The sequence below is a fragment of the Peromyscus eremicus genome, chromosome 5 (genome assembly GCF_949786415.1).
Source record: "Peromyscus eremicus chromosome 5, PerEre_H2_v1, whole genome shotgun sequence".
NCBI classification, from domain to species: domain Eukaryota; kingdom Metazoa; phylum Chordata; class Mammalia; order Rodentia; family Cricetidae; genus Peromyscus; species Peromyscus eremicus.
The window spans coordinates 9,930,865-9,955,044 of NC_081420.1; the positions used below are offsets into that span (position 1 = coordinate 9,930,865).

Below are 24,180 nucleotides of genomic sequence, written 5' to 3' on the forward strand. Positions count from 1 at the left end.
TTTGGAGTTACAGGCAGTTATGGACTGCTCTGTGGGTGCTGGGAACTGAACCTGGGTCCTCTGGAAGAGCAATCAGTGCTCTTAATTGCTGAGTCATCTCTCCAGCCCTGAGTCAGGCTTTTTCACTGAACCTGAAGCTCGTTGAAGGTGGTCAATGAGCCTTCAGGATCTTTCTGTCTCTTCCCCATAATGCTGGAACTATAGGCATATTCAGCTGTGCCTATCCCTTTAAGATTGGTGCCGAAGACTTGAACTCAGACCCTCATATGTGGAGGGTAAGTGTTCTCCCATCTCCTCGGCCCCAACTCAACTTTTAAAGGCAATTTCCATTTTATCTTTTCCCCCAGTATTTTATCATGACTTTCCCCCTTCTAAATCAAGATACCACACGATAAAGTTTGGGAGTATTTCCTTGTTAGGGAGGGAGGGAGGGTGTAGTGGGTATTCAGTCCACCCATGCCCTAGGGGCTGGTACCCCAAGGCCATAGGTGGAACAAATAGAGGGGGGAGAAGGGAGAGGGGAAGAGGGAGAGAGGATGGATGGAGGGAGATATCAAAGCAGCTATTGCTTTGACAGCTTTATTGGAACATGGTAACACAGAGCATGGATTCGAAGTCCCACCACAGCTGTTCCTCTCTAGGCTGTCCCTGGGCACTGTGGTCTTGAGCCCTGATTGATTGCCTCTGTGATTGGGCAGATCCATTTGCACCGGAGGTCTCACGTCTTCAGTTACTCAGGCTGTGACTTAAGAGACTCACCTGCCATAGACTCCTGAGAAGACATCTGGATGGGTTTCTTGGATTTTCAGAGGGAATTTGACAGAGACTCAATGGTCATCTCTGGGGGTCATCGGGCCAAATGATGGCTTGAAGTTTATTGTCAGGCTAGCTCTTAAAAGGGTAGTGTGGACCATTCTTTGCACATTCGTCTGACAAGCTTTTCATTAAGCTTCTGTGTATGAACACTCTTCCAGGGTCCCGGCAGGAAAACATCAACAGAAGGAACTTATGTGTAGGGAGTAAGATGATATCTAAGAAACCACAGCCAACTGTTGCATTATAACCTCTACAGCCTCTAAAAAAAGCACCACAGTGTGCGGCAAGGGCCTGGTGTAGGATGGGTCAGAAGGGACAAGGAAGAATCCCTCAAGGAAACAGTATTCCAGATGAGATCTCATGATGTTGACTTGTCCAGAAGGCAAAAGAGCATTTCGGGTCATGGAACTAGCACTCTGTGTGCCTTGGTTGCTAGAAATAGTAGATCTAAATAAAACGATAAAGCAAATAGGGGAGGAATTAAGAGAGGTGGAGGACGGTGCAGGGGGAGCTGGAGGGACGTGGAAGCTGACAAAGCCGGGCCAGTGGGCCATCCTCAAGAAGGCTCTATCCTGTAGGAGACACAGTAGGGCATGCATTTTCACAGCCTGCCAAGGCTATTGTGTGGAGAGCTGACTGGGGGAAGGGTGGAATGGTGGCAGAGAGTGCAGGAAAGAGATCTAAGCAGCTTGTCCAGCTGTCTTGTTGGAGACCAGCAGCTGGGGCAGGTGAACCAGGGAAGAGGAAGATTACCAGTTGAATGGTGGATATGTGTTGGGGCGAAGACTCTAGAATGTCTACCATGAGAAGCAAGGCGAAAGGAGGGGCCGAGGCTGACCTTAGCTTTTGAAGCTCAGGATGTGTCCTTTGCCTGAGAAGCAGGACTTTAGAGAAGCAGGTGAGGGAGACGTTGGAGAGTATGGTTGTGGACGTGTTAAAAGTAAGGTACCTTTGAAGTATCCAGGTGGAGGTGAAGCATGGCCCGATGCCTTACCTACAGCTGTAAATCAGTAAATCCTTATGTCTGGTGACTAAATGTAGATGAGGTCCCAAAGGGAGGGCCAGAGTGAGAAGTCTCAGCACTGAGCCCTAGAGAGCAGCCACATCTGATGTTTGTGTGGAGGATAATGAGTCACAAAGAGGAATAAAAAGTTAAGGGTGGATTTGATGAGGTATAGGAGAGGGTCTTGGAAACCAAGGAAGCATGGGTATCAGGAGAGGTTGAGGTTAAGGAAGGGCAACACCACCGAGAAGCCCTAGGGGGAGAGAAGCCCATAGACATCCTCATCTCTCCGGAGCTCTCACCAACTCCACCTCCTTGAGTCTCTTCAGTCGTTCTCTAACTACAGAAAGGGAGCTTGTCTATTTGCAGAGGAGTAAAGAGCAGCCCGGATGCCCAGGCCGTGTAGCCAGCAGAAGGCGGCGCTGGGTCAGCCTACACATTGGCACCCTTTGCATTTTCCCAACTTTCACCTGCCCTTCCCTGGGGCCCAATAGACACACTTGTCCTGCAAATCCACTGCACACCACTTCTTGTTTATAACAAGCACCATCAATGGCTGTATCTCAGCATGGAGGGCTTCCTGGAGGGCTATGATTTTCTAGAGGAGGGTTAGCTGAGTTGAGAAACTATCTTGACTTTTCTTCTGTGTGGCAGTGTAGTATAGTTTTTAAGAACATGAACATAAGCCTGGATTTTCATCCATCTATCCATCCATCCATCCATCCATCCATCCATCCATCATCCATCCATCACTCATATATCATCCATCCATCTACCCATCATCCATCATTCATCCATCTATTCATCCATCCATCCATCCATCCATTCATCCATCCATCCATCCATCCATCCATCCATCCATCCATCCATCCATCCATTTTTTCACACATCCACCCACTCACCAAGTACTTTCTGAGTACCTCTATCCCAGGCACGTTTTCTAGCTGAGTGGCCTTAGGTACACTTCACACTTCTTTGACTCTCAGTTTCTATCTCTGTAACATCTGGACAGTAATGCTTATCCTAAGCACATATGTATAAATTATGAGAGCCCATGTAGGCAAAGTACTTAGCACCTAGTTAGGTGTTAATGGAGGGCAATTTCTTTCCTCTTCCTTCCCCCCATTCCCTTCTCTTTTTTTTCTGCTCATAATGAGATCCCATAAGGGAGTGATACCAGTGTTTTATAGTAACATCCTTTGCCCTGCTCAGCAGATATACATGTTTTCTACAGAAGTACACCCATACATGCATGTGTGTACATCTATGTCCGCTGCCTCTGCTCATGACTCCTAGGGCCAGCACCAATGTGAGCTTTGAAACCAAGGAATTCAGCATAAATAAGCCAAAGCACCTGTCTGGAGTCTGCTCACAGGGAAGCTGGTTGTGTGTTCTGTGAGCCCCCAGGCTCATGCTGAACTTTGTCCTCAGTGGTCTGGGGGCTTGGTCCACAGTGGCTCCAGAAAGGAGTTCCAGGTAATATGGGCAGGATCTTAGTGTTCTGGGCAGGATCTAGACAGCCTCACAGGGCAATGCCCTCATTCCTTCCTGTGATGGTGTCCTTTCTGTCTTCTCAGACAGTGGCTCTCCTGACTGTTCCTCCGAGGGGCCTTCTGGGTGTTGCTGGAGAAAATGAAGCCCCCAGAGGCTCTTACAGCAGCTTAGAAGGTTACTGGAGCATGTGGTGTAGGACAGCGCTGGTTTCCTGCAGAGACACAAGCACAACAGTTTAGAGCTGGCTGGGGTGGTGTCATGGCTAATCTTGGTTGTCAACTTGACACACATGGGAAGGGGAACCCTCAGTTGAGGAAATGCCTTCATCAGATTGGCCTGTGAGCATGTCGGTGGGGATTTTCCTTGATTGCTGTTTGCTGTAAGAGGATGCAGCCCACCGTGGGTGGTACCATCCCTAGGCAGGAGGGCATGGGCCTTGTTAGAAAGCTAGCTGAGCAAGCCAGAGTAAGCAAGCCACTTAGCAGCTGTCTTCAGTTGGTTTCTGCTTCAAGCTCCTGTCTTGAGTTCCTGCCTTGGCTTCCACCATGATGGACTGTCCCCTGTAAGATAAAATGAACCATTTTCTCTCCAAGTTGCTTTTGGTTATAGATACTCGCCCCCCAGCAACAGAAAGCAGGCTAGTAGAGCAGGTAGTCAATGAGACAAGCCCATGGGGCCAAGGATGAGCCTCTCTGCTGTACTTCCACTAAGCTTGGACCTGGAATAAGGGGTGTGGGATGGCAGAGATTCTCTTCCCTGCCTAGAGCAGTTCACAGGCAGCAGCAAGGAGGATCATTCAGGAGCCTTGCCTTCAAATCCCAGCTCTGCTTCTGCATGCTGCATTGACATGGTCAGTTCTGATCCTCTGAACCTTATATGGAGCTACTCATTGCTACATTCTCCAACTCTGGTAAGAACTCGTTGTTATAAAACACACCTGAACAAATGCCTTATGCAGGAGGGGCCCAGGTAAGGTGTGCTATGTTTGTATCTTTTTAAAAGTCTTGCAGTGCTGGGGATGGAGCCCAGAGATGTCCCATGCCTGTCTTGCATGAGCTGGGGAAGTCTGGGAAAACACCAAAGTTTTGCTGCCATCCAGTGGGGTAATCAGACTCACTGCTCCTCCTTCCAAACAGAGGGGAGGGAAGAACACTGTACTTCCTGCACACTTCCGCCTGTCACAGGGTGGCTGGGGCTGTGGATGCCTGACTTTGCAAGGCCCTGTGAACACAGCTGGTTCCCAGCCTCCTCCTAAGTGTGGCACTCTGGCTGAGCTCCTGCTGGGAACCCCCAGGTGGCCCTGTCTCTCTCTCCTAGCACACTGCACCTCTAACTGGACAGCAAGGTCATGCCTGTGGCATTTTGGAGGTTATTGTTACCACGTGAGCAATGTACATATTTGGCCAAGCTAGCAGGGAGGTATCTGCCCTTGGAAGAACATTCCAGGGGTTCTGAGAAAGCACTTCTTGCTGAAATTACTAGAGAAGCTACCTCGAGCTGAGGGTAACTAGCTTTTGTCCTCTATGGAGCCTTGTAATTAATTACCCAAGAAATGCTGCTTGGGAAACATTACATGTTCACAGTAAAATGCCAAAACTAGAGGACAAAAAGACACAAATAAACAACTCAAATAAACCCCTCCTCCAGCAAGTCTTTCTGTTACACAGTTCAGTTAGATATTTTTGAATGAAATACATCAATCATCCAAACAGATTCTATTTAAAGTGCCTATACCTGATTTAAAGAACGTTTAAATTAAGAACTCTAACTTCACCAGCACCTGATTCACTTCAGCAAATATTTCTGTTTTCCTCTGCCTATGTTTTTTTATGTAGATGTATTATGTTTTATGGTTGTTTTTCTCTTGCGGCTGACATTTATGCTCTTGCCTCGTTACCCTGAGACAGGTCTCTCACAGAACTTGAAGTGCAACCTTTTGGGTAGGCTGGCTGGCTCGCAAGCTCTGGAGGCCCACTTGTCTCCACCCCTCCATGCTGGGGTTATAAGCACATGTGACCATGCCTGGCTTTTTAATGAGGGTTCTGAGGATTCAAACTGAGGTACAGCAAGAGGTCTTACCCACTGAGCAAATCTCTTAGCCCCTGTTTTCCTTAATTTTAATAGCCACATTTATCTATTTCCCCTTCTGGGTTTGTTTATGAAATCCTTGACATCTCAAGGTCATCAAAGTATTCCATATCTGGAATTGGCTTTTGTGTGTCACATGACATCCAATATTATTTTCCTATTTTCCTTCCTGACCCCTCCCATTCCCATTTTTAAAGCAAATAAATTTCTTACCTATCTGTGTGAGTGTCTTCACTTGGTCCTTGTTTCCCTTCTGGTGGACATGGAATTAATTCCAGTGTTACTATCGTTCTTAATTTCAGCAAAATCTGTGAAAATGTCCTTCTCCATTTTTCAGCCATTGACTTGTTTTGATAAGTTTTGCCTGAATTCTCCAAAGAACTACTTTTGGGTTTGCTGTTCTTCTTTTGATTAAGGCTTTGTCTTTTGTTTTACCCATGTCTATTCTGTTGTTCTTTGTTTTATTGTGTTGATCTTCTTAACTTTCTAAATTGGACATTTAGTTCCTAAACTCAAGCCCATGTTTTAGGCTCTAAGCGTTTACATCTGCATCTCCCTTTGAGGGCTGCCCTCAGGAACACCGTATGCTTTGTCATGTTTTCACTGTTGGACAGCTTAAAGGGTTTTTCTCTTCATCCCACAATCTACTAAGGAATGTGTTTGCAGGCTGGTAAAGGTTTCTTTTGCTGTTATTTAATTTTGTCATAGTTAGAGGAATGCTCTATGAGCGCTAGCCCTGGCTAGCCTGGATCTTGCTATACAGCGCTGGCTGGCCTTGAACTCACAGAGATCTACCTGCCTCTGCCTCTGGGACTAAGGGTGTGTGCCACCACACCCAGCTCTAGTCAAAGATTAGTGTTCCTCATATGTTTGAGAGGAATATGTTCTGTCTTTGTTGGGAAGAAGCATTTATTAGTTTATTACACTTTCTATTGTGTTTATAAAATATTACATGCTGATTTTCAAATGTGGATAATACATTATACATTTTATATTCTATTATAATTATTTGTTCATTTCTTTGTATTTTTCATAACCTTACATGTTTTTAAAGAGAGGCCCTTTGGTACATCTAAGTTTAAAATTATCTTTCTGGGAGATTAACTCTCATCAAAATATGATGGTCATATTTATCTTTAATAATATCTTCCACTCAGTTTATTTATGATATTAATAAAGCTAGCTAAATTTCTTTTTGTTAGTATTAGTATATGGTATCTGAGATATATGTTCTTCCTTATACTATCAATATTTTTGTTTCATATATGTTAAATCTGTTTATTATAAAAATATTTGTTTTAAAAATCAAATTTGACGATCTTTTTACCTTTTTTTTTTTTTTTTGGTTTTTCAAGACAGGGTTTCTCTGTGTAGCTTTGGAGCCTGTCCTGGATCTTGCTCTGTAGACTAGGCTGGTCTTGAACTCATAGAGATTTACCTGGCTTTGTCTCCCGATTGCTGGGATTAAAGGTGTGTGCCATCACCGCCTGGCTTCCTTCCTTCTTTTAAAAAGTAATTATTATTATTATTATTGTTGTTGTTGTTGTTGTTGTTGTTGTATGTGTGTGTGATGTGTGGGGTGTACAAATGCCATGGCATGCTTGTAGCAGTCAGAGGACAACTTCATGAAGTCAGTTCCCTCCTTCCACCTTTACATGGTGTCTTAGTTAGGGTTTCCGTTGCTGTGAAGAGACACCATGACCACGGCAACTCTTATAAAGGAAAACATTTAATTGGGTGGCTTACAGTTTCAGAGCTTTAGTCCATTATCATCACAGTTGGGAGCATGATGGTGTGCAGGCAGACATGGTGCTGCCTACATCTTCATCAGAAGGCATGAAGAAATGGACTGTCTCACTGGGTGTGGCTTGAGCATAGGGGACCTCAAAGCTCACTCTCACAGTGACACACTTCCTCCAACAAGGCCACACCTCCTAGTAGTGCTCTCCCTTTGGGGGCATTTTCCTTCACACCCCACACGTGGCTTCTGGGGATTGATTGTACAGCAGGCTCAGTTGAGCCGTGTCACATGACTTCTGCTGAGACAGTGCCTTACCACGTAGCCCAGGCAGGCCTCGAATCCACACTCCTCTGTCTCAAGCTCCCCAGGGCTGGGGCTGTAGGTGTGTGAGGCCATGCCTAGCTCTTCATATTTTTTAATGGTTCATTTACCCTATTGGCCAACGAGAAACATTTTCTGTTTCTCTCATCTTGCTTCATATTTTACATTTGTTCTGCCCTGTTTATATGTCCCCCATCTTTTCCTGCTTTGTTTTAAATTGCCCTTTTTCTTCATTCCCTTACCACATGTCATGTGGATTTCTACCTTCTATTTTAAAATAAAGCTTTCCAAGCATTCTGACAAGCATATGTAACTGAGAAGTCCAGCGGCCTAGGTCATCATCCACACCAAGCCATGCTGGGATTCCCACACTGTGCAGACTAGATCCTCTGTTTGCAGACACTAGCAGGCTTTGCATTCTCAACCCCTTTCACAGCCCCATGGCCCATTTCTGCTTTGAGCCCCAACACTTGGAGCAAAAGGATGTTAATGGGCTCCAAGAGAGAACAGCGAGGGGCAGGTGTCATCGTGATACCTGCCTTCCACCTTCTCCTTGTCTCCTCCAGGAAACGGCACTTTAGCTCTTTCTGGAGGTCCCCATGCCTGCCCGTGTGGAAGAGGTGGAGCTGACCTCCTCCCTTTGCTTTGGCTTCTTCCCTGCATTCATGACAATTGGTCTCAAGGCAGCAGAACTAAGACCCAGTTCAGTCAGTGAAACGTAATCCTGAACTTTTCGCTGGAGCTGTCGGGGGTGGGGGGGGAGCCCCTTTTCTATTGGGCCCGAAAGGACAGTAAGACAGGAGCTCGGGCGTGCTGCAGGTCACGTGGGGGAGAATGAAGCCTGTTGACAGCGGGAAGCTGAGCTGAGAACTGATGAAAGACCAGTTCCTGATGACCTTCAACATTGGTTTGAGCCATGCTCAAGCTACCCTTGACCTCACAGTTCTGTGAGTCAGTTACCACCCAAAACCCACCCCTTTTCACTGAATTTCTGCTACCAGTGCTTACCAGTGTCCAGACTAAGAATATTCCCAAATAAATGTTATTTGAACCAGCATCTTTCAACTGAAGGCGTTAGAATATATTCAGCACCAGCGGTCAGAACCCAGCATCAACCTCCCTTGTGAGATGCCTCCCTCACTTCCTCTCCAGGCCCCAGATTTCCCTCTGTGATAATACTAATAGCAACATCCCAGGACACCAGCACAGGGCCCTCTTCCACCACCTTCTGCTGCCTGCAGGACAGATGGCCCTCTGCTGCCTGCAGGACAGATGGCCAGGCAGACCCACTGACCACTCATCCTGTGTCTGTAACTCTGCATGTGTTTTCCCTAACACTTGACATGCCCTTCTATCTTTTCCACCTCCGTGGTGATGGGGCTGGAAGCAGGGCCGCTGAGCACTGTCCCTGGCCCATCATTTCCTCTTCGATGACAGTTTCTACTCCTGTTTCAAGGCTGTCCAGCCGTCACCTCCTTGCTGTCTCTGAGTTCTGGAGTTATCAACTCCCTCGTGTTTCTGCATTTGTTTCCCTGAGCTAGCCGCTGGATTGCTTCTCTATCTCCCAGACTAAGCTAAGAATGGCATAATAACCCATGCCGGATTTTCCTTTCTTTTTCAATTTGAAAAATGACATGTATTTATGTATATGTGTGTGTGTGTGTGTGTTGCGTGTGCCACACTGCCTGTGTGGAAGTCAGGGGACAGCGGTATCAGTTGGTTTGCTCCTTCTACGATGTGGGACCCAGGGATCAAACTCAGATTGTCAGCTTGGCAGCAAGCACTTTGTTTCTCCGAGTCATCTCCCCTGGCCTGTTATTTCATCTTCTACTCCTTGTCTGTCATCAGAGTGGGTGCTCATGTGTGTGAACCGACGAATGAATGTTTCAGGCAACCTCACACAGACAGTGACCCACCTGTCTTCGGACTTGCCCAGTTCAGACAGGCAGGTGTTGGAACGCCCCATCTGGTTGACTCTGGAGTCCTCACCTGCTCGCTGCCTACGTCACCTCTCACAGCTTGTCTACAGGAGCCTCGTGAGCAGGAACCCCAGCTGACAGTGGCAGGCGAGGCTTATGTATGCACGAGTGTGCTTGTGTGTGTGTGTATGTGTGTGTGTGTGTGTGTGTGTGTGTGTGTTCGTGTGCACGGGTGGGTATATGTGTTTGTGGGGTGTGGAGGGGTGCTGCTGCTGCTGCCGCCATTTCAGCAGATATTTGAGCAATAGCTCTGTCCTTGGGTGGAAATGGAAGAACCGGAAGTAGGGTTCCTGTGTTCTGTTGGATCAGTGCTTGAGTTTGATCCCTGGGACTCACATGATAGAAGGAGAGAACTGACTCCCACAGGCTGTCCTCTGACCTCCACATGTGTGCCATGGTACACACACACACACAGACACATAGACAGACACACATACACAGGCACACACAGACACACACACAGACAGACACACACAGACACATAGACAGACACACACACACAGACACACGCACACAGACACATAGACAGACACACACAGACACACACACAGACACACATACACAGACACACACACACAGACGCACACACACTGACACACACACAGACACACACACACACCAACACACACACAGACACAGACACACACAGACACACACACACAGACACACACACACACAGACACATAGACAGATACACACAGACACACACACGCAGACACATAGACAGATACACACAGACACACACACGCAGACACATAGACAGATACACACAGACACACACACACAGAGACACACAGACACACACACACACAGACACATAGACAGATACACACAGACACACACACGCAGACACATAGACAGATACACACAGACACACACACGCAGACACATAGACAGATACACACAGACACACACACGCAGACACATAGACAGATACACACAGACACACACACACAGAGACACACACAGACACACACAGATACAGACACACACAGACACACACAGGCACACACAGACACAGACATGCACACACACAGACACACATACACAGACACACACACAGACACACATACACACACACACACACAAACATACACAAAGTTAATGTGATTTAAAAAACCCACAGAAAATGATTGACAAGAAACAGCGCTGTCTGAGTCTGTCGCTGGCTGCTGCACCCTTTTCTACGTCACTACCACAGTGGCAGGCACTACAAGGCAAGGGTCGAGTTTTCACAGACCATGAAACTGAGGCTCCGGGTAGGTGGAGATGCCCCAAGTATTCTCATCAGAGGTCAGTTTGAGCCCATGCCGTCTGACTCCAAACATACCTCTTTCCTGTGAGGCAGACTACACACATGTGATAGAATGGTACCCAGAGACAGCCCCAGAGACAACAAGATGGTTTGGGCTGGGTAACCAACCTCCAGTAACTCATTAGTGACAGCATACACAGATTGACGGCTGTGTAGAGAGCGAGAACAACATGCAGACCTTTGAGTGAGCAGAAAGCAAGAGGGCATGAGCTTAGGCGTGTGCATTCCTGTGTGGTTGGGTATGCACACACACACACGTGCATGTCCAGAGCCTGGGGGTGTGTGCCTGTGAGTGAGAAGCAGGTCTGTCATAGCCATTTCTTTCTCTGAAGTGTGAGAAGAGAGTGGCATTGGGTTTTGCCTGGTACAATAGATGGGAATGCAGCAGCACCTCCAAATGTTTGGGGGTGTGGGGCTGAGGGAACAGCATGAGCTGGGGCTTGTGCTTTGAGGACTAGAGAGGGGGAAAATCTGCTGGAGAAGAAGCGGGAAGATTCAGAGGAGACAAAGAACCAGGAAGATGCAGAGGATACAATGGCATCCTTTGCCACAGTGGGATGGTCCTGACTGAGGTATGATCTACAGGCACTGGGAGCTGCTAAGGCACTGGAGCAGAGGGGTTAGTTAATTGTTTAACATTCCTGGGGTGCTCACTGGCCATATTACCCCAGGCAAATTCCCTGTGGCCTAGTCTGGCCCTTCCCCAGGACTCCGTGTGGAGGCTGTGAGCGTCTCAGAGGATGGGGGAAGGGAACTTGCCCTTCTGTTGTCTGCATTTTGACTGTCCCCCAAATGTCCATGGCTCGATGGTCAGCCAGGTATACTAGTGGGGTATATGTATCAGGGTGGGGTGGGGTGGGGTGGGGCGTGAGCCTTTGAAAGGAGGGGCTCAGTGGAGGGAAGATTGGCCATTGGTGGCAAACTCTTGAAGAGGAAATTTAGCCCAGCTGCCTCCTCCCTCCCTCTGCCTCCCAGCCACGATGAGGTGAGCTGTTTGCTCTCCACCCTTCTCTGGTAGACTGGCGGCCTCAGGCAGCTTACCTCACACTGAGACATGTGAACCCAAGAAGAACCTCTCTTCTGAAGTTGCTATCTCAGCTATTCTGTCAGTGAGAGAAGGCTGACTAATATTCCCCCTGTCAAGAGATAGTCCCCCACCACTGGAAGAGTGCAGGGAAGAGGGTCTAGGCAGCTTTCACAACTGTCCTCTCTAAAGGTGAAGTGTATGATCCCACACTCACATTGAGTCTGTGCTGGGTGTCTGGGCCGGGGCTTTCTCAGCAGCCTGTTGGGTGAGTACCTGCTCGGGTATCTAGAGATGGAGGTCTAGCCAAGGACATGGAGCTGTTGAGTACAGAGACGGAGGTGCAACACACCACTAGATCCAAACTCTGGACACTGAGCAGACGGGAACCACACTCCATGCCAGGCTCTGCTCAGGATGCATGAAGCAGAGCTGGGGCCAGGAGCTACATGGTTCCATTCTCTCTGGAATGTGGGTCTCATTCCCTAGTTCTAGCCTTTTGTTCACCTTGTCTAGTTGTTCAAACTCATCCTCTCCTGAAATTGGATTTTAAAAAATTAGTGCATGTGTGCTTGTGCTTGTGTGTGTGTGTGTGTGTGTGTGTGTGTATGAGAAAGCAGGCACATGTGTATGCCATGGTGCACATGTGGAAACCAGAGGACAACTTGCAAGAGTCAGCTTTCTGTACCATGTGGATCCTGGGGATTAAATCAGGTCATCTGCCTTGGTGGGACATGGCTTTACTCACAGAGCCATGCCCCCAGCCCCAGGATTGCTTATCTAAGATAAAGGAGATCTGGAACGCCTCCCCTACCCCCCTGCACTTATAAAAAAGACCCCAGAGTATCTGATGCAGTTCTGGAAGTTCACATGCTTGGATCATCTTACCCTGAGGAGGCAGGAAAGCGGCATACTGCTGTGGGATGTTCTGTATGTCAAATGTGTTGTTCTGATTGGTTAATAAATAAAACACTGATTGGCCAGTAGCCAGGCAGGAAGTATAGGTGGGACAAGGAGAGAGGAGAATTCTGGGAAGTGGAAGGCTGAGTCAGAGAGACGCTGCCAGCCGCCGCCATGGAAAGCAAGATATAAGGTACCCATAAGCCACGAGCCACGTGGCAACTTATAGATTAATAGAAATGGGTTAATTTAAGATATAAGAACTAGATAACAAGAAGCCTGCTATGGCCATACAGTTTGTAAGCAATATAAGTCTCTGTGTGTTTACTTGGTTGGGTCTGAGTGGCTGTGGGACTGGTGGGTGAGAGAGAGTTGTCCTGACCGTGGGCCAGGCAGGACCAGGAAAACTCCAGCTACAGCATGCCTGCTCCATCAATGGAGAACTAAAGCTTGGTGAAGTCCCCCGTGTGACTCAGCTCTGGGGCTGTGAAGCCTGGGCCCAGCTTTGTTCTGAGACCCCAATTTGCTCTTCAGTGTCTCAATGGCGTCAGCCTTGAAGTTAGGACAGAGGTTTTCCTTTACATGGCTCCTCCTCAGCTCCCTCAGAGAATTCTTTCTCCTTCCCCTGTTCCCACGGCCATCTTTATAGGCCAGTGGTCTTTGTTCTTGTTTGGTCTTTACGCTCTGCTCTGGTCAGCTGACCACACAGTCACACGACATTTCCAGGATCCTACTGCAGATGTGGCCTTGAGGAAGTGATACCCTCAGATGTGGCCAGTGTCAGGGAGGCCCACATCGCCTGTCCCGAAGACAAAGAAAGTGGAACAAAGTGCCTAAAATATCCCTTCCCTCTGGCCCAGAACTCTGTTTCTAGAAACTCAGTTTCTAGGAAAAGTCTGAAAGGAATCTGGGTGTTCTCTGAGGATATTCGTCATGGAGTTGCTTACAACATCAAATAGACAACAGGGCCTGTGGGTAGGACTGATTCTTGACATGTCCAGAGGAGCTTAGCAGCTGGCCAGCTGTGACCCAGGCTAGACATTCCACTTGTACCTGCTTAGAGGTGTCACAGGACAGGTCTAGAAGGGCCCAGACAGCCTGCAGGAACTTACCCCAGAGGCTGGAGGTGGGGTGAGTCCTGTAGTGACTGCCTTCATCGTCCAGAGTCACTGGGGTCACAGATGGACGTGACAGAGTTGTCTGACACTGGACACTTAAGGTTTTCCTTCATCTGTGAAATCGTGGTCTGTCTGCTCCCTGTGCAGAAGGAGAGGAAGACTCTTATCCCAGGGGCTACCCAGGCATGTGCTGACACCCAGTGGGAGGTGCTGACATGGTCAGCCCACTTTTCAGATGGAAGTAGTTGTAGAGAAAGGAAGTGATGCCCGGGTCAGCTGGCCGCCCCCTGAGAGGCAGCTTCTGCGAGGTGTTGGGTCTCAGATGGCCAGCTTCATAGACAGGGGTTGGGAGTGAGCTTGCCAAAGTGAGAATCAGAGCAAGCATCATCAGCCATGAGAGAGGGGATAGGGGAAGAGAGGGAGAGAGGGGGAGAGAGAGAGAGAGAGAGAGAGGGAGAGAGAGAGAGAGAGAGAGAGAGCGAGAGCTGCTTGAGGCTAATCCTCACAGGGCAGTGCAAAAAGACTCATCTTTCCCCTGTGACCCCTGTGATTTGGGGACCACACCTGGACATGGAGAGGAAGGCTGTGCTGGGTTGCTACTTCCGGAGTCCATGGCACTAAGAATGAGGATTCTCTGACTTTCAGCTGTAGATTCTATTTGGACAAAAATGAACATTCCCTCCAAGGGGGGAAAGGTGGCTCAGAAGGTCATAAAACTTGCAAGGAGCTTTTCCCCTGAGCTTATACAACAGTGAGCAATCACTTCGGAGAAGGAGGCCCTTGGGTTGCAGCCACTTGCGAGTTGTACCAGGAGCTGCAATGGATTAGCGTCTGAGTGCTCTCACTCAAGCTGGGATACGCTTTTCAGGGATGCAGCTGTCTGAACTGCACATGCTCCTGTGACCCCAAGAAATTCATCAGCCTGCCTGGCAGGGCCTGGGCGGACTTGTCTCTGGCTTGTTTTTGCCCTTCATCTGGGACAAATTGGAACTAATATAGTCAGGGACTTGCCTGCCACCTATCTGGAATGCCAGCCGGTGGGTGATGATGGCGAGTGGATGGTCCTCCAACACAGGACTGCATCTTAGGTGGGCTGTAATGCGGTTTGCTCTGTGCCCTGCGGCTTTGGCGTGGGTCACATTAGGACAAGAAGACCTACTGGTGGTTATGTGGCAATATTTGCTACTCCAGCGCTCTCTACAGGCCCCCATTCACTCCTTATCTCTAGGCAGGGAGGACACCCCCCCCCCCCACCAGTGAGGGGATTCTCAGATGTAGACACCCTGCAATGTTATCCTGTCCTGGCTCCCAACGCTCTGCTATAAACAGCTTCTGTGTTACATAAATACCAGTGTCACCCCAAGGCCACGACCTCTGGGGCTCCCTGCTGTTTCTGCAGGGGCAGAAGCAGCTCTTTCACAGGTGAGGAAATTGAGTCTCAGAGAAGGATGTGACCTTCTCAGGGTCACAGTCAGCAGACACTCCTACAGAGAAGGCAGAGGCACCAGGAAGCCAGGCAGCGTGTTCCTAAGGCTGGGGATCTTGCTGCAGAGCCACCTCGTGCCTAGCCGATGCCCTCACCTGGCCCTGCTCTGGCACTTGTAGCTAATCATGACGAGAACAAATTTTGCTGCACTCCCTCTACACGCTAAGTGATTCATTAGTATGAAAACCGTACTCTTCATTGTCGCTGCCAGAGATTCTTGACACATCACAGTTGGGGTTGTGGGCATAATTTCACTCCCTTGTTAAGCACTTATATGTAGTTATTGTTGGAAGAGTCCCCTGTGACTAATCCAAGTTCCCAGCTTTCAGGTGAAGAAGAGATATGAGGCTCAGGCTCAGGAGCCCACTTGAGTAACTCATCAGTGGCCTGAGACAAATCCACAGAAGCCCCAAACTTTTCAGCTTCTCTTAGGTGCTAAAAGGCCCCAGGGGAATCAAGTCTACTGCCTCCAGGTACTAGCACAGTGTGCCAGACACTGTGTGTGAACTGGTGACAACTCTCATCCCAACCACTTTAGGAAGATGATTTTAATTCCCATTTTTCATGTGGGCAAACTGGGGCTCAGAGAGGGCAAAGCACGTGCCTAAAGTCACAGAGTGTGTAGCTGGGAGTTAGTATTCACGTCTTACCCCATACCAGCATTGGTAAATTATAGTCCATGGGTCCAATCTCACCTACTGCTTGTTCTAATAAAAAAGGCTATAAAAATGTAAAGTAGCACTTCATGACCCATGAAAATGTTATGCAACTGACATTTTAGTGTTCATAAACAACACTTTACTGGGACACTGCCTCCTTCATGCATTTATTTGTTGTTCATGGCTGCCTTTGAGCTATGACGGCAGACCGAGCACGGCCGTGTGTTATTTAGCAATTGACACAACCCGAGAAACTCATCGTTAGGAGATAGACCACCGTGCAGACGTCACATTGTGTACTCTTCTACTCTGAGCTGCCCTGGCCTTGCATATGCCTCATCTGTATGACATAGCCTGTCATTCCTAGGCTAAGAAGCTGTGCAGGGCAACTCTGTGCTGAGTGGGGAGGAAATTCCGGCATAGTGCTAAGTATTTGTGCATCTTAACATAGACACAGTGCTGCAAAGACCCAGGCAATAGGATCTTTCCCTTCTCTGTTCTAATTTTAGATATGGAGCCTGACACTCTGAAGAAAAGCTTTTCCCATCTGCTTCCTGCTGGGATGTCTTCTGTGGGGCTGGGAAGGCATGCAACTTCTAGACAGGACACAATGGCTGGTTTAGCCCAGATCAGGGACTTCCTCTGTGCTGCCAAGCTTCATGCTGCCCTGGAGCTGGGTCCCACAGGGAAAGGGCCTTTGGGGTTTTTTCCTTGCCTGCTCAGCTGAGTAAAGTCTTTTGTCTTAAATGTGAAAAGGTAACAATGTAGTGGTCCTTTCCTCTCCTTCCAGTCCCTAGAAAGGCAGTGCCTGCTGACCTGCCTTGGAGAGAAACCAGAGGAGAGGAAACCTTCTCAGGAAGAAGGTGAAGCAGGTTCAACCTCCATCTGGCTTCAAAGGCACCATGCCCAGATGCACAATTTCCAGTGAGTAACCCTTCTGGGGCCATGATTGATCCTCTGGACTTTTGAGGCTGTGACAGGGATCCCCACTCCTCTTTCTGTTCTCCTTCCTCTGACTTCCTCGGAGGTTAGGAGGGGCTTCTACACTCTCTGCAGAGAAAGAAGGTGAAGCCGTGGCTGTCTGCTCACAGAGCAACTTTGCAGCACCCAGGCATTTGAGGCTGCCTGGGACGTGAGAAGAAGAGGGTAGGATCTGGGTCAGTTAGGTCCCAGACACGGCCTTATAGTGGGTCTTCAGCCAAGCCCATGGAGGACTGTCTGTGTCCAAAGGCCCACAGAGCCTCTCTGAGCCCACCATATCCTCACCTTTCCTGGTGAAAGGGAACAGGGCTTAGAAGGAAGGAAGGAAGGAAGGAAGGAAGGAAGGAAGGAAGGAAGGAAAGAAGGAAGGAAGGAAGGAAGGAAGGAAGGAAGGAGGAAAACAAAGACAAAAAGAATGGATAGAGGAAGACCAGACACAGGGAAAATGGATTTTTGAAGGGATCATGGTAAATGAAAGAAGCAAGGCATAAAATGTCCAGGATCAGAAAATCTACAGAGACAGAGGACTTCCCTTGAGTTAGAGGATTCAGAAATGAGCTGCAGGAATTGGGAGGTGATAACAAAAGGGAACAGGGTTCCCTTGTGGGGAAGATAAGTGCTCCAAAATTGGCTAGGACAGTGGCTACCCCATTCCATGAAGAGAGTCTAGAAGGAACCAATGGTGTGTGCACTTTCAGTGGGTGGGTTGATAGTATCTGAACTGACGTGGGGAAAATGGGAAAGAAGATGAAATATAGACAGAAAAGAGGAAGGGATGGATGACAAGGTAAAGAAACACCTTTGTTCACAAGCCTGCCATATGCCAAGGATGCTAAGGGCCTGCATCTTTACTCTCAAAGACAGAGTTGTCACTACTTTATAGACTGGAAAGTGGACCTCAGACTGTCAAGTGTCACCAACCAGCAAGTTAGAGGCACCATAACTCATACTGAGTCTACCCAACCTCCAGACAGCTGACATCAGGGCAGAGAGGGAGACGTGTCCTATACAAGGCAGCCAACAGGACTCCAGAGACAGGGGCAGCCACTGTCCTTTAATATGTGGAGAAGAGTAGTTAAGAAATGATGAAATTGAGAGGTGAGCAACTGTTCTCCCAGCTAAACTGCCCCAATCTCTAGCTCATGTCCACCCCCTCCCAACAGCGGACTAGCAGGTAAGAGACCTGCAGGCCAGTTGCTCCACCACCACCGCCACCCATTTGACTTGGTAACTTACAAGACCCACTCTGCCGCCCAAGCCCACAAAACCCATTATCCTCCGCTTGTCCAACCATCCCCGCAACATCAGCAGCCCTAGAGGCACAAGCACTACCTGCATCAATTGACAGGAAATAATCTAACTGAGGGCTGAAATCAATAAAATAGAAACAAAGAGAACAATACAAAGAATCAATGAAACAAAGAGTTGGTTCTTTGAGAAAATCAACGAGATAGACAAACCCTTATCCAAACTAACCAAAAGGCAGAGAGAGAATATCCAAATTAACAACATCAGAAATGAAAAGGGGGACATAACAACAGACAGTAAGGAAATCCAAAGAATCATTAGGTCATACTTCAAAAACTTGTACTCTAAAAAATTGGAAAATCTAAAAGAAATGGATATTTTCTGGACAGGTAACATGTACTAAAGTTAAATCATGACCAATGACCCCTAAGGAAATAGAAGCAGTCATTAAAAGTCTCTCAACCAAAAAAAAAAAAAAAAAAAAAAAAGCCCAGGGCCAGATGGTTTCAATGCAGAATTCTACCAGAATTTCAAAGAAGAGCCAATACCAATACTCCTCAAATTGTTCCACACAATAGAAACAGAAGGAACATTGCCACACTCTTTTTGAGGCTACAGTTACCCTGATACCCAGACCACACAAAGATGCAACAAAGAAAGAGAACATTGATGCAAAAATACTCAATAAAATACTGGCAAACCAAATCCAAGAACACAGCAAAAAAAAAAAAATCATCCACCATGATCAAGTAGACTTTATCCCAGAGATGCAGGAATGGTTCAACAAACAAAAATCTGTCAGTGTAATCCACCATATAAACAAACTGAAAGAAAAAAAACCCACATGGTCATCTCATTAGATGCTGAAAAAGCCTTTGACAAAATCCAATACTCCTTCATGATAAAGGTCTTGGAGAGCTCAGGAATACAAGGAACATACTTAAATATAATAAAAGCAATATATAGTAAGCCAACAGCCAACATCAAATTAAATGGGGAGAAATTCAGCGATTCCACTAAAATCAGGAACAAGACAAGGCTATCCATTCTCTCCATATCTATTCAATATAGTACTTGAAGTTCTAGATAAAATAGTAAGACAACAGAAGGAGGTCAAGGGGATACAAATTGGAAAGGAAGAATTCAAACTTTTGCTATTTGCAGATATGATAGTATACATAAGTGACACCAAAAATTCTACCAGGGAACTCCTACAGATGACAAACACCTCCAGTAATGTGGTGAGATATAAGATTAACTAAAAAAAATCAGTAGCCCTCCTATATACAAATAATAAATGGGCTGAGAAAGAAATCAGAGAAACAATACCCTTTACAATAGCCACAAATAATATAAAATATCTTGAGGTAACTCTAACCAAACAAGTGAAAGACCTGTATGGCAAAGACTTTAAGTCTTTGAAGAAAGAAATTGAAGAAGATATCAGAAGATTGAAAGATCTCCCATGTTCTTGGATAGGTAGGATTAACATAGTAAAAATGGCAATCTTAATAAAAGCAATCAACCGATTCCATGCAATCCCCATCAAAATCCCAACATAATTCTTCAGAGACCTCAAAAAAATAATACTCATCTTCATATGGAAAAACAAAAAACCCAGGATAGCAAAAACAATCCTGTACAGTTAAAGAACTTATGGAGGTATCACCATCCCTGACTTCAAGCTCTACTATAGAGCTATAACAATAAAAAACAGTTTGGTATTGACATAGAAACCAACATGTGGACCAATGAAATCGAATTGAAGACCCTGACATAAATCCACATACCTATGAACACCTCATTTTTGACAAAGAAGCCAAAAATATACAATGGAAAAAAGAAAACATCTTCAACAAATGGTGCTGGCATAACTGGATGGCAGCACATAGAAGAATACAAATAGATCCATATCTATCACCCTGCACAAAACTCAAGTCCAAGTGGATCGAAAACCTCAACATAAATCCAGTTACACTGAACCTGATAGAAGAGAAAGTGGGAAGTAGCCTAGAAAGCATTGGCACAGGAATATAACACCAGTAGCACAGACACTGAGATTGACAATTAATAAATGGGAACCTTCTGAAACTGAAAAGCTTCTGTAAAGCAAAGAACATGGTCAGTAAGACAAAATGACAGCCTGCAGAATGGGAAAAGATCTTTACCAACCCCACATCTGACAGAGGGCTGATTTCTAAAATATATAACAAACTCAAGGAGCTACACATCAAAATACCAAGTAATCCAATTTAAAAATGAGGTACAAACTTAAAGAGAGAATTCTAACAGAATAATCTCAAATGGCCGAGATACACTTAAAGAACTGTTCAACATTCTTAGCTATCAGGGAAGTGCAAATCAAAATGACTCTGAGATACCATCTTACACCTGTCAGAATGGCCAAGATCAAAAACACTAATGATAGCCTATGTTGGAGAGGATGTGGAATAAGGGGAACACTCCTTCACTGTTGGTGGGAGTGCAAATTTGTACAGCCACTTTGAAAATCGGTGGTGGTTTCTTAGAAAATTGGGAATCAATCTACTTCAAGACCTGGTGATACCACTCCTGGGCATATACCCAAAGGATGCTCAATCATACCATAAGGACACTTGCTCAGTTCTGTTCATAGCAGCATTATTCATAATAGCCAGAACCTGGAAACAACATAGATGCCCCTCAACCAAAGAATGGATAAAGAAAATGTGGTCCATTTACACAATGGAGTATAACTCAGTAGTGAAAAACAATGACATCATGAAATTTTCAGTTAAATAGACGAACTAGAAAAAAAAATCATCCTGAGTGAGGTAACCCAGACTCAGGAAGAAAAACACGTTATGTATTCACTCATAAGTGGATAGTAGATGTAAAGCAAAGGATAACCAGGCTATAATCCACAGCCCCAGAGAAGCTAGGTAACAAAGAGGACCCTAAGAGGGACACATGGATCATCCTGGGAAGGGGAAATAGATGAGATCTCCTGGGTAAACTAGGGGCGGGGGCAGGTAGAGGGAAGGGGATGAGGGATGGGAACATGAGGGATCAGTATGGTCGAGTTGGGGGAGGGATGGAGAGGTTGAGCAATGAATGAGATGTCTTGATATAGGAGGCTATTATGGGGTTAGGGACAAACCTGGTGCCAGGGAAATTCCCAGGAATCCACAAGGATGACCCCAGCTAAGACTCCTAGCAATAGTGGAGAGGATGTCTGAATGGCCTTCTCCTGTAATCATATTGATGACTACCCTATTTGTCATCATAGAACCTTCATCTAGTAACTGATGGAAGCAGATGCAGAGATCCACAGCCAAGCACTGGGCCAAGTTCCAGGAGTCCAGCTGAAGAGAGGGAGGAGGGATTATATGAGCAAGAGGGGTAGTCAAGATCATGATGGGGAAACCCACAAAGACAGCTAACCTGAGATAATGCGAGCTCACAGTCTCCAGGGAGCCTGCATGGGACCGACCTAGGCCCTCTGCATGTGGGTGACAGTTGTGTAAATTGGTCTGTTTGTGGGGCCCCTAGCAGTGGGACCAGGGCCTATCTGCAGGAACAAGGGGCTGGCTAAAGAAACCCACCCTGACCCTGGAGCCCAGAACTAGGGAAAGATGGCTCAGATCAGGGCAGAAAGAAACACAGTTTGGCTCAGTCAGATCAGAGCTATCTCTGCCCCTGACCAACTGACTTGTGAAACCAACCAATCACAGAGCAGGATAGTAGAACCCTGGGCCTGGGGTTGATTCCACCCCCAAGACTTCCTGTGTAAACCACCCTGCCTAGTCAGTTAAAAAAAAAAAAAAAAAAAAAAAAAAAGGCTGTTCTCTCCAACCTGGTAGAGGCAGCTACTCTCCTGGACTCCTCCTTCCCAAATAAATCTCTTTCTCAAAAGAGTTTTTTGGGTGTGAAGAAGATCTTCATTCACTGGCATAGAGAAGATCCTTGCTGAGACATCCCCCAGTGGACAAAACAAGAGAAAGCTGAAAGAGCAGGACACGGAGGAGCTGAATAGAAGATCTTTGCTGAGACATCTCTCAGTGAACAGAGAGAACTATAAATAACACTTTTCTCCAGAGCTGGAGGAGATTGCTGTATTTCTGCAGGGGTTTCCCCTTTCGCAGAGTGAAGCAAAAGAAGCAACATCTTAGGCCGGAGAAGCAAAGCTCTGCTAGGAAGCCCCCTTAAGTGGGGGCTGAGCAAAGCTCAGCTGTAGAGGCTCTCTAGGAGAGGAGTAGGACTGCTATATCCTGCAGGGAGACCACCCCCATCATACCAGGTATACCCTGACTTTCCTGAAGAGTCAGGATACCCTTTCCTGCTGAAGCAGTTCCAGGCCTGACTCTCCCGAGAAGTCAGAAAAATTTCCCTTCCAGGGTTGAGCTGCTTCTTTGCAGTTCCAGCTGTCAGGGCTGTGCTTAACAGCTCTCGGTGTCCAGGACACCTTCAGGGCAGAGCTGTTGTTCTGAGCAGCTCGAGGTGTCTGGGATACCTCACCCTCCAGGGTTGAACTGTCTCCTTGCATTTCAACCATCAGAGCTGTGCTACACAGCTCCAGGTGTCCGGGACACCTTCAGGGCACAGCTGTTGTTCTGAGCAGCTCGAGGTGTCTGGGATACCTCACCCTCCAGGGTTGAACTGTCTCCTTGCAGTTCAGCCATCAGAGCTGTTCTAAGAAGCTCAAGGTGTTGCCTGACTCCCCAGGTAGTCAGGACACCTTTCCCCAGACTTGCAAAACTCACCTTTTGCAACCAATTTACCTACATTTTTGGTGCTGAAACCCGGGACACCAAACTCACAGAGTTGCAAAATGTGCAGTGTACCTACACTATCCCTAGCACATGAGCTAGCTTTTTGGAACCTATTCCCTATGGTGGGATGCCTTGCTTAGTCTTGATACAGGGAGGAAGAGCTTGATGGTGCTTCAACTTGATATGCCATGCTTTGTTGATTCCCATGGGAGGCCTTATCCTTTCTAATTGGAGAAGGAGGAGGAGTAGATGGGGGAAGGGGGTAGAAGGGAGGTGGGGAGAGGAAATAGGAGGATAGGAGGGAGGGGAAATTGTGGTTGGTATATATGATAAATTAAAAAATTTAATTAAAAAATGATGAAATCGGTGTACCAGAAATCTAGCCCATGTCAGAGAATCAGATGATGAAAATAAACACATTGAACCTTGAACTGGTTCAACACTCTTGAACCAGCCAAGTTTAGGGCCATGCACAAAACTTCCCTTCTTAGTAATGGCTCCTCTGGGGAAGTGTGTCTGTCAGACATGAAGCTCTGGCATGTCCATGGACTTTGCGGCCTTGTCTCCAGAGAATGAACTTACAGGAAGCAAATCACGTCCTCTGCCCCCTGCTCCCACCCCTGTCCCCCTACATAGTAAGGTCATGCTGTGGTGAAGGGTCTGTGGACTATCCTGCCTAGAGACACTTTTTCAGCCATTGCCATGTGCCTTCACTCTTCCAGGCCCATCTATGGTAACTGGTGGAGGTGGGTGGGGCTGTAAAGGCTTCCCATCTGAGGCTTTGTGACTCAGAGACAGCCCTGTATGCTTCTGTGAGATCCGCTCCTGGTATCAAGGCTTGGAAGAGGGCCCGCTGTGGCTTGATGTAAAGAAAAGGGAACAAGCTCTCTCTGAGCTTTTCTAGGCTCCCAAACTTCCCTCTTTGAGGTTTGGTTTCCTGATGTCTGCAGTGGAGTGACGTTAATTATTTCTCAGAGTTTGCATAGACCCAGGACAAGAATTTATCTGGACATTTGCCAGCAAGCCAGGCACAGGGCTGGCTGTCAGGGATCCAGTAGTGAATGACATGGGCAGGGCCTGGCCTCCGGGAGCTTATGGTGTAGGGGAGCAAATGTGTCACCAGTTGAGGCTGGGACAGCGTCTTATAGTCTGGGAGTGCCAACTGCGTGCACGAGAGAAGATGAGTGTGACTCTAGGCGCCAAGTAGTACAGAGCCTTGGTGGCTGGGTTTGGCTTTCATTCCAAAAGCAACAGAA

The 24,180-nt window shown here is 47.1% G+C and overlaps 1 protein-coding gene across 2 annotated transcripts in view; it reads right to left on the reverse strand.

Moving 5' to 3' along the window:
• Positions 1–565: 565 nt before the first annotated feature.
• Positions 566–24,180, reverse strand: part of Hrh2 (histamine receptor H2) — a 28,378-nt gene continuing 4,763 nt past the window's right edge. The window contains exons 1-3 of one of the 2 annotated variants that reach the window (XR_009379250.1): positions 21,597–21,833; positions 13,794–13,938; positions 566–3,524 (exon numbers count right to left, since the gene is read on the reverse strand). Coding sequence is in view for 1 of the 2 variants with exons in the window: in XM_059262925.1 (XP_059118908.1) it covers positions 3,332–3,524 (193 nt within the window). In the remaining variant the exon portion in view is untranslated. Of the gene's footprint in view, positions 3,525–13,793; positions 13,939–21,596; positions 21,834–24,180 lie in introns of those variants that run through there. The other variant, XM_059262925.1, reaches the window with a different exon arrangement.